This window comes from Solanum tuberosum, unplaced genomic scaffold (genome assembly GCF_000226075.1).
Source record: "Solanum tuberosum cultivar DM 1-3 516 R44 unplaced genomic scaffold, SolTub_3.0 scf00184, whole genome shotgun sequence".
NCBI classification, from domain to species: Eukaryota; Viridiplantae; Streptophyta; class Magnoliopsida; order Solanales; family Solanaceae; genus Solanum; species Solanum tuberosum.
Genome location: NW_006239109.1, coordinates 337,826 through 349,215, shown reverse-complemented (window position 1 = coordinate 349,215; position 11,390 = coordinate 337,826). Strand labels below are relative to the sequence as shown.

Sequence of the window (11,390 nt, the reverse complement as noted above, 5' to 3'; positions counted from 1 at the left end):
AAGTGCTCTGAAGAATTCTTTTTTACAAAAAAAAAAGGGTTAAGATTTCATTGTCTATATCTATATTAAAGACGGACTAAATACATATTCATGCGTCGAAAAGTTTAATATTGGAAGTAAAAGTGCTTCTTAATAAACACAACTTCATATTTAGGGCTCGAATTTGAGACATCTAATTAAGAATGAAAGAGTTTTTACTTGACCATTTTCATAGACCACCAATCCAATCCCCAATCAATGTGGGACTTTTTCCCACTCTAATACCTCTCTTCACACCCACGCTCAACTGGAGCTTGGACTGGGAGTCCAAACCGGATGGACCTTTTTCTAATACCATGTAAAAATATGGCACCTGAGCTTAACTCAACCCGCAAAAACTAACTCATAAGGAGAGGTCCGCTCAAGTCTATAGAAGCAGACCATCAATCCATCCCCCAACCAATGTACGTGAGACTCTTACCCACTCTAACACTACAATAATAAAAACATATCTGGTGTAATCCTACAACAAAGTAGGATTACTGAGAATAAAGTCTACGTACGTAGATTTATATCTATCTTGTTTTCGATAGAGACCATCGGCTAAAAAAAAGTTAATAATAGTCCAAAGCAATCTAGAAAAAGAAATAAAACCTAAAGCAATCAGAAATGAGAAGTGGTCCAACTTTTGTTTTTTGATATCTTTTCGACATGATTTTCATCTTTACAAGTTGGGAAGAGGATTGTTGGACTGCCAAATTGCGCAATCAAAGAGTGAGAAAAAGCATGATATGCCAATTGTTTGGTTCCAATCCCTTTGTGCTCTCATTTTCACAATGTTTCTACTACCACTTTTCTAGGGAAGGAAAATTAAGTGCAGGAATTCAATTCCTTTTTTACTTCACTATTTTTCTTATTGGTAAATCATCTTCTGTTTGGAGCTGAGGGTGCAGGCTTTGAACATGTCATCAATTACATTATTTTCTCTGTATGGAAAACACTTGAGCCAAAACTTGTAGCTTTTCATTTCCATTTTAGATCCATGCACGCGCTTTTCCAATTCCCTTTTATATTCATGCAGTGTACGGATCGCAAGGGCACATCTAGAGACTAGAGACTCGCTTATAATTCACGTGGATTCATTAACTTTTGTCCTTTATATATATATCTAAATTTTTATAGATATTTAAATGTGAATCCAGTTATCATTATAGTACATTACGATTAAGTTGAGGTTGATGTATATAGGGGCGAGTCAAGTGGACTTATATCTGTGTTTATTTCTTCATATTTTGAACTTTCTCCGTGAGAATGTTGGTTCCATCACAATTGATAGTGGAAACTCACAAACTTCAAATTCAAATTCTGAATTTGCATCTGAATCACAAACTTCGAATTCAAATTCTGAATCCGTATCTAACGAGAAGTTCCAATAATTGTGAGGAATGTAATAGTAGGACAAAGAGGGGTTGATTATAATTAGATTGAAAGCTCATTAATTATAAGATTTCACTGATTTGTTTGTTTTCACATAAATAAAGCATCCAATTGAGCAATAGTGTGATCATGAAAATGATTTTATCTTGCTAGAGTTGAGTGTCTTCGAGGTTTATCAGAAGGGGACCACTAAGCCAATCGTTTCAACTCTTTTGTTCTTGTAATTTCAATTTGTCTTGTCCAACTTTTCCCATCTATTCAACATATTGGATTTTCAAAAATTACTGCTATTGGCTTATTTTCGTCGTCACGTTTGTTTGTTGCAAAGGTCATCTTCACAATATGAACACAACCTTTTACACTTTGAATTCTCTAGCATGTAAAAGAGAACAAAATAATATTTGACAAGCATTAAGATTATATCCCATAGCAGCTAGTGAAATAGTTCAAGATCTTACATTAAGATACATAATCAAATGTAAAATGTAATCTGTTTGTTTGCGGAATCGACTGAATCCAAATGTTAACCAATAGTTTAAATCGACTGATCGCAGCTGAATCGTTACGTGAAAAAATATTAGCTGTTGCAGGTAGGAATCGGTATGGAAAACTGGAGTTGAGAGCTAGCTAACTTGGTGAGCACCATCACAAGCCATCATGTAGGCGGAAGTTTAAAATCTAGCTTTCCCCTTTCGTCTTTCTGCTCACCGTGTTTTAGAAAAATATGTTATAAGACTGTGTCCCTAAGCATTTCCAGCTTTTTCCCCATCCAATAGCTCGGTTACACAAAACTGATGTAGACTTTGAAACTTTGTTTCCCACTGCTGAATCATTTGCATGGACCTGCTGCGGTCGAGTTTTAGCCTTTCGATCTCCATTTCAGCAGCAGCAGAAGACCCTTGTCTCTGTATGCAGGAAAGACTAGCTGTTAATTGAAATAGATGATAACTTTTTTAGGCAATCACACGACATTATCTATTGCAATGGGATTAACTTTTAAAGCAGCAATTGAGGGTGAGTCAAGTACAATACTAATGTAAAAATATAGAACACACAATTTTTAAATAGACATTTCCTAGAGGCTAAAACATTCTTCCATGAAAAGTAGTTCAAGAAAGCAGTGCAGCACATTAAGAGTTCCGCGACATTATTTCTGCAGAGCAACTAAATTGGTAGATATAATCCTGGATAGTATGGGGTCAATTGCAGACAACTATGAGATGCCTGGTGGACAATTCAGCAGCATCTACGGATTGCACCTTTAAGGAGTAACATGATATTTAAGAATTGGTTAAAACATGAAAAAATGATCTGTTTCCAAATAAAGTGGTTGATCGGAGGTTGACAGAGGATAGGCTCTAGATCAGTTATCTGGTTTCGAGTCATTGATGTGGGAGTGGTAGAGGAGAGGCTGTTTGCTGGAGCATCCAGATCATTGATCTGAGTTCTGATTTCTGACGTGTCGAAACTCAAAAGAGATTTTAGGGACAATATGTCCTATTGAGTTTTCTTGTTATGTATAAATGCAGTTAGAGCTCATTTTTAGAGAAGTTTTTGCATACTTTAAGATTGATAAACATTTTTTTGAAACTGGTAACATTTGTATTTCATTTAGTACTTGGGTAGTACTGAAAACCCATATTTACAAAAGCAGAAAGAAAGTATAATCTATCCAAAAACTGAACCAAATCTAAATGGATCCTAAAACATCTATGATTGACTCAGTTTCATTGGAGTAGACATTTGTACACCAAAAGCAGAACAACAAACTTAAGCTTTACTTCCTGCAAGTTATTGTTTCTATTCTCAAAACATCTCTCGTTTCTCTCCCTCCATATAGTCCACCAAATACTAGCAGGGATCATCCTCCATCTTTCTCTGTTGGTAGCCCCAACTCCAACCATCTCCCAACTAAATAGAGTGTCATCAATCTTGCTAGGCATACACCAAGATATTCCTCTGAGATTAAGGAAAATCTACCACAGCTGCTCAGTAAAGTTGCAATGTAAGAAGAGATGTCTCACTGTCTCATTAGCCTTACCACATAAGGAGCATCTGTTGCATAGAGAGATTCCTCTCTTGGCCACATTATCCAATGTCAAAACTGCTTCATTGGCTAGTAGCCATGTAAAGCATGCCACTTTGTGTGGCACTTTGATCCTCCAGATTTGCTTCCAAGGCCATTTGAAGTCTTGAATGTCACCAGGACTTATCTGTTTGTATCCTTCTTTCACCTTGTAACTACCTTTGTTGTGTCCCTGCCACCATAAATAATCCTCACCTGTTTGTATACCTTGAATATTCTCTAGAACCTTAAACAATTCAAGTATTCTGGGAATTTCCCAGTCATTCAGATTTCTTCCGAGGATCAAATCCTAGCCTTGTTGTGTCCACATTTCAGCGACAGTCCCCTGTTGGTGTTGAGCCAATGTAAAGATGTTAGGAAAACAATCTTTGAGGCTCATACCACCCAACCATTTATCAAACCAAAAACTGGTTTTTCTGCCATTCTGTACCTTGACAGTTGACTGATTACTGAGAAAAGGCCAAAATATTCTGATGGATTTCCAAAGGCTAATCCCATAGGGGGTATTTACCTCTTTGGTTACCCATTTATTTAGCTCCTCATACTTGTTGTTGATCACCCTATACCATAGAGCTTGGTCCTCCTGATGGTACCTCCATAACCATTTCACCTTCAGAGCTTTGCTATGGTTTTTGAGATTCTTGATACCTAATCCACCTTGCATCTTACTTCTGATTATGTTCTTCCACTTGACTAAGTTAAAGCCTTTTCTCTCCTTATTTCCTTGCCACAAGAAGTTTCTTCTAATTTTGTCCAAACTCTGAACTACTGACCGGGGAATATGGAAGATAGATAGCATATATGTAGGGAGAGCATCCAGAACAGAGTTTATCAGAGTTAATCTACCTCCCAAGGAGAGGTACTGTGATCTCCATCTGGCTAGTTTCTTTTCACATTTCTCCATTATTGGGTTCCAAATGTTTATGGCTCCAGACTTTGCCCCCAAAGGCATGCCCAAGTATACTGATGGCAGAGTACATGTCACTCCTCCCAAGGTTTGTGAGAGGTGTTCCATATTCGGAACCACATTAATTGGATACAAATGGATTTTGTTCCAGTTTATATGTAGTCCAGATATGGCTTCAAAGTAGACTAGTATAAGTCTCAAAATCAGCAATTGCTCCTCCTCAGCCCCATAAAAAATTAGTGTATCATCGGCATACTGTAGGTGTGTGATCTCCATACTATTCCCAGCAACCTTACTGACTTAAAATCCTTGTATTCTTCCTGTTGTCTTGACTATCTTCAACATGTTGTTAAGCCCCTCCATAGCTATGATGAACAGGAAGGGTGATAAGGGATCCCCTTGCCTGATTCCTCTGTGTGCACTGAAAAAGCCTTCAGGAGACCCATTGATGAGTGCTGAAAACTTAACAGTTGAAATACAAAACTTGATCCAACTGATCCATCTGCTACCAAATCCCATTTGTCTCAGCATACTTAGAATGAAATCCCAATTCACATGGTCATATGCTTTATCAATATCAAGTTTGCATAGTATACCAGGTTTCTTCAGGGACACTCTAGAATCAATTGCTTCATTAGCTATAAGCACTGCATCCATTATTTGTCTGCCTCTGATAAAAGCCATCTGTTGTTTGTCTACCAACTTATCCACAACTCTCTTCAACCTTTCTGTCAAAACCTTGGAAATTAGCTTATAGAAGCTTCCAATTAAGTTGTTGGGTCTGAAGTCCTTGAGTTCCTTTGCTCCTATCTTCTTAGGAATCAGCACTATGTAGGTTGCATTATAGCTCTTTTCAAACATCCCAGTTGAGTGAAAATTGTGGAAAGCCCCCATAATGTTATGTTTAATGATCTCCCAACATTTTAGAAAGAACCCCATTGTGTATCCCATCAGGACCAGGGGCTTTGTCTATGGCACACATTTTTAAACACTCAAGTACTTCTTGTTCCTCAAAATCTACCTGCAATGCTTCATTTTCACCCTCTGTAATGGTAGGATGGTTGCTGATATTTACAGAGGTCTCCAACCTTCAGGTTCTATATACATCTTTTTGTAGAAAGAAATAATTTCTTCCTTAATTCTGTTTGGCTCTATTATAGTCTCTCCATGCACTTCCAGTTGATCAATATGGTTGTATCTCTTGTGGGCATTAGCTGTTTGGTGGAAAAACTTTGTATTCCTATCCCCTTCCTTGAGCCACAATGCCCTTGATCTCTGTCTCCAGGCCACTTCCTCATTCTTCAAACACCCCTCATACTCCATGAAAAGTGTGGCTTTTTTTTTTATCTCCTCCTCAGTTAAAACTTTGTTGCTCTGATGTGATTCTAACTCAGCCATCTGATTGATAAGGTTGTTCTTTTGCAATTTCAGATTACCTGGTTCATTTCTGCTCCATTCTTTCAATTTCCCTTTGAGGGCTTTAAGTTTGCATGCTAAGATGTAATCTGGCTTCCCATAGAACTCAAAATTATTCCACCAGACCTTGATTCTTTCAACAAATCCTTCTTGGTTCAGCCACCAATTTTCGAACTTAAAATAGGATTTAGATTGTTCCCAATGTCCACACAACAAGGCAATATGAACATGATCAAAAGTCACTCTTTGCATAGTAGTTTGCTTTATGTTGGTGAAAAGATTATTCCATTCTGTGGAGACCATAATCCTGTCTATCCTGAATGTTGTGATATGGTTATCACCCTTGTACCAGGTATACCTTCCACCACTTAATTGCAGATCAATAAGGTCCATGTCTTCAATACATTCTGAGAACTCTCTCATTGCTGAGTTTAACCTGTTGCATTCCTTTTTTTCAGAAGGAAACCTACAGACATTAAAGTCACCGCAAACAGCCCATGGACCATCCATCAAGCCTCTTATATCAGCCAGTTCTTCCCATACAAACCTCCTCTCCACTTTACTATTCGGAGCATACACTCCGGTTATATGACATTCAAAATTGCTTGTCTGAGCTTTGAATTTACAAGAGAGAGTATAGGCTCCAACTTGCATAATTTCCCCTTCCCATATTCTGGAATCCCATAACATTAGGATTCCTCCTCTGGTTCCACTGGCCTCTAAACAAGCATATTTAATCCATCTCCCTGCCCAAATTTGTTTAACTAAGTCCCGAACATCGCCTTCTAATTTAGTTTCCTGGAGGCAGACAATGTCTACTTTCCAGTCCTGCAACAGGTTTTGTACCACCCTTCTCTTTCCCTGTTCATTCAGCCCCCTAACATTCCATGGGATTAATTTTATCTTCATGGAGTATTATGTGATTTCCCCTTCCCCTTCCCTCTATCACCATTGCTTTTGAATTTGACATCTTGTGCTCCCTTATGCTTTGCTCTTTTAACTTCTATTGTTTGCTCCATTCTTCTGGCATGTCTGCTTGCATCAACCTGCTTAAGCAACTCAAGTGCTTCTTCTTCAAGCCCCTAAAAATCTACTCCAAACATCTTGTGAAGTTTAAGAAGATTTTGTTGTACCCATGTTGTTGCCCTCCATTCTAAATCAGTTAGCACTTGGGTACGTAGTGGGTACGTAGTGGTTCAATCTCCTGTACATCCCAAATTTCTCCAGAATTAAACATCTCCAGATGTTTTTGTTGTGACTCGTTTTCGTTTGCAATGGTTTCCCCCAATATGATGCATGCATTTACTTTGTTAATGGGTAAACAGGAGATTTCCGCTGCTTTTCCTTCTTCAAATCCTTCTTCTCTTGGCTGGGTCCCATCGAGATTCTGTAGATTTGGTGTTTTCCTTCCAGTTCCATCGCGACTGGAGTAATTTTCCAGAGATTCATCAATCACCACCTCTTGAAGGTCAGAATTGGGCTGTGGGCTGAAGTTATTAAAAATAATTGTCGCCTGATCCGGCCCAGTTGACCTACTGTCCACGTGCTACTTTAGGTTTTTTAAAAATTTGGACAGCTGCCTCCACGTGATTTCCCTCTGTTACATCAACATCGACAACCTGTACTTCTGCTTTCTCGGATATAGATGGTTGGAGATCTATTATCCGTTGTATCTTCAGTTGATCTTCTCCAGTGGTTGTTCTGTTGCTTTCCGGCGGGGATTCAAATAGGGTTTTCCTCTCTGCCCAGATCGGAATTATGAATTTAGTTCCATCTCTAGAAATAGAGACTTCACTTGGAATGCTCCGACCATCACCTCGTATTTCGATCCTTGCCCATTTAAGATGGCTTCTCAGTTCTGTCTCCTCCTCCGTCAACAACCATCCACCACAGAGCTCACCGATCTCCTTGAAGGTCTCGTCCGTCCATAAATGCATAAACATTTGTTTCACCCCAATTGTTGCCTGAGATTCTTTTTGTTCTGCAATTACGGTTGGAATTCCTATCCAGTGATTTTCATTAATCAATTTATTTTTAATTATTTTGCATGCATCCCGAATCATATCAACTGATCTCAAAGGATAAATCAAGAAGTAAAGAAAAATTGAATAGAGTTTGGTGTCTATTGACATAAAGCTAAATCCTCATATGGAAAGTATCTATTCCCCATTAGAAAGACATGACGAGTAAAGTACTCCCTCTTCCCCAGAAAAGAGCCTTTTGATCCTTTTCTACCGTCCCAAAATTGGGTCTAATTCCAATAAGATGTTTGACACATCTATAATACAAAAAAGATCTACCAATTTTACTCTACTCCTTAAAAGATCTACCAATTTTCCTTTCTTCACATAAATAGTCATGCCAAGTCAAACTAAGACCATTAAATTGGGAAGCAGTGAATAAGAATTTACAGCTGTAAATGTCAAATTTATAAGCAAAGACATTTGAGGATGTCAAACACACAATTATAGTGAGAGGGAGTTGAAGGAACAAAAACAGGCAACAGATCAATAACCAAAGAAAATCTAACCTGAAGTTCTAAGATTTGATTACTTAGGGACTGAATACTGATATATGAAGTTTCAACAGATCTATCAGGATCGATCCGGGGGCCAATTACTGCCTTATAGTCATTTTCATCTGCTGAATTAGCACACTTTTCCAATGGTGGAGGTAATGATACCCCGTGTCTCTTAACGGAAGGCATTTGAGAATTCACGGTTCCTCGGTTACTCATAAGAGATGATTGTCTAACAACTACAACATTGTTAATTGGACCTGTAAAAAGTTAACACAAAGAGACATTATTTATATCGAGTTTCAGCCTCTTCTATTTTTCTTTTTTCCAAGTTAATGAATCATAATGCTCACAGAATCATCAGATTTATCATATGCCGATACTACCTAGTGTCCTAGTCGAAATAGCTTTAATCTTATTCTTTCTGCACTTATTAACTGTTGCAAGACATTAGGATGATTTCAAGAGGGAAGACACCGTTTTTCAAGCCTTAATCGTCCGTTGGAGACAATAAGTGATTTATCTTTTCAAGTCCACAACCCTAGAAGACAGAACTCTTAACGATGCTTTGGATAACAATCTTCCATACCACTATGGAATCACTTAGAGGCTTAGACAAACCTTACTTGAACTTTTAGAAGTAATGCAAATAAATAAACTTTACATTTAACAAACAGATTTCTTATGCACGACTAACAATGTTTCAAGAATTTCAAGGAGCAAACTGTATTAATATGGTAGCAACGAGTCATTCGAAGAAGTACTCAGGATATCAACGAGTCATTTGAAGAAGTACTCAGGATATCAACCGTACCTTTTGCATGCCTAAAAATTCGGGTGATGTTATGGTTTTTGGTGTTCCACACTCGAACCATGCCATCCTCTGATCCAGAAATTAGCAAGCTGCCATCCGTGCTTAATGCTAAGCATGTAATAGCCTTGCTGTTTCATGAATCATTGTAAAATTATTCAAGGAAAATGAAAAACAGATAAGGGAGGGGAGACAAAAATTAGCATGTGTCTGCAGGAAATAAGGTAACTCCTGCCACAGAAGTTCATACAGGCATGTCCTCATACAGCTGAAAAGTTACAGGGAATATTTAGCCATAGCCCATAAAGAACATCATGAAACTATTTTAACTCCATCAACATATTGAGAGTAATGCCCTAGTCACAATTGCAACCATGCATTAGCCAGAACGTAAACTCCATACTACATGCCTAAACTATTAGATTCCTACTAAATGGCTCTTGAGTTACAACATTGAAGAATAATATGGAGATTCCAAGCAACAACCTTTCATGCTTGACACTTCAACATGAAGCTATAAGTGATGCCAACAAAAATTAAGCAGACCCATATGATGATTTCATGTATTCCACAGGACAGAAAGAACCATATAGAGGTACTAATGAAACATAAGAAGTTACAGGGAAGCTATACCGAACATCTTAAATATAAAACAAAAAGGAAAAAATGTTAGGGTTTACAAAACGCAAACGTTCTCATTAGTGAGAGCACACAACTATCTATATAACAAATCATAGATATTGCAAACCTTTGCTCAGAGAGAAACCCAAGAATGTGCAATCCATAATTATTATTGGGGTCTGCAACAGCATTTAGTGCAGCTATGTATATTTTCCCATCTCTACCACCAGCATAGAAGACATCTTCTCCGGGGTCTAATGCAATTGCGTCAATTATTGATGGAAACACAATGTTTCTCAACAATTTTCCCCTAGAAAGACTCCAAACCTATGAAAAATGGACAACTAAGAATATTGAGCATCAGGCAAAGGTATAACTAGGCAAAGGTATAACTGGCATCACTAATTATTTATAATCACTACGACATTGAGCAAACAACAGTCTGAAACCATTAGAAAAATGAACGAATTGCCATAGAGTCACTTGACTTAATTCTTTATGATTGACAACAAACATAGTAGTCAAGTTCATTAGCAGTTTGTTCTACAAATTTACCAAAAAGCATGAACAATTACTTAACCGTAAAATACAAGGCAAACCTTGCAAGTTCTATCTTCTGAAGCAGAAACAATAATTGCATTAGCTCCGCCGTACCCAATCACAACATCAGTCACCTTCAAAGAATGCTCTGAGAAACTAAACTCATAAGGTTGTCTTGCTTTCCCTCTCAACAAGTCATCAAATACCCTAATGTCAACCAAGTTCCGGATATTAGCCCTCAGATCATCAAACAAAAGCTAGACAAATACAAAAACATGTGAAGCAAATATACATTATAAGAGACCAAACTCGAACTGATCCATCCTCTGAACCAGAAATCAGAAGTGATTGATCATCATTGAATAACAAGCAAGTAACCGCCCTATAGTGAGCATGCCACTTCTTAAGTAGTTTACCAGTAGCAACCTATAAATAAAAACAAAACATATAACATTTAATTTAATCGGACTGCCAAATACAATGAGCAACTAAAAAGACAAAATGACTTGGTATAAACCTGCCACAAGTAAATTTCGCCGGATGCACCTCCTCCGGCTATATAAGTTCCCTCACTGTTGGAAACAAGTGGATTTATAGGTTCCGCTGGGAAGCTTTTAACTTCCACTTGAGGCTACAGAAATGTAATTAATAAAATATCAATAATTGCAGCACTACATGTATACATAACAGTTCTAACAAAGCTAAGCTTTCTAATAGGCAATCAATCAAACAGCTTAACTACATACTACAAAAGTGTGAATTAACAAAGCTAAACATAATACAAGTGAATTTTTTGTTATTTACCTTGTTCCAGGACCAGTAAAGGATAGAGCCTGAGGAAGATTTAGTTTCACGGAGTTGAGAAGAGGCGAGAAAGCGGCCGCCGACACAGGTAAGGCCGTGGGAAGGGGAGGAGCAAGTTCGATAACGGAGGTGCTCAGCGCCGGTATGGAGGTCCCAACATCCAATACCGGCGTCGGTCGGCGATGAAGCGATTACCAATTCCGGCTCCGTCATTTAGTAGGTTTTGCAAGAAGCACTCACTGCCGGAATAGTTTGAGTTTTTGCGCGAGTT

The 11,390-nt window shown here is 38.0% G+C and overlaps 1 protein-coding gene across 1 annotated transcript; it reads right to left on the bottom strand.

Moving 5' to 3' along the window:
* Positions 1 to 1,816: 1,816 nt before the first annotated feature.
* On the bottom strand, positions 1,817 to 11,390 carry LOC102593161 (protein ROOT INITIATION DEFECTIVE 3). Its single transcript, XM_006354807.2, has 8 exons — positions 11,120 to 11,390; positions 10,833 to 10,946; positions 10,608 to 10,741; positions 10,375 to 10,522; positions 9,903 to 10,102; positions 9,158 to 9,285; positions 8,356 to 8,603; positions 1,817 to 2,321 (listed from the first exon to the last, which is right to left on the bottom strand). The coding sequence occupies exons 1-8, from the start codon at positions 11,330 to 11,332 to the stop codon at positions 2,160 to 2,162; spliced, it is 1,347 nt and encodes a 448-aa protein (XP_006354869.1). The 5' UTR covers positions 11,333 to 11,390; the 3' UTR covers positions 1,817 to 2,159.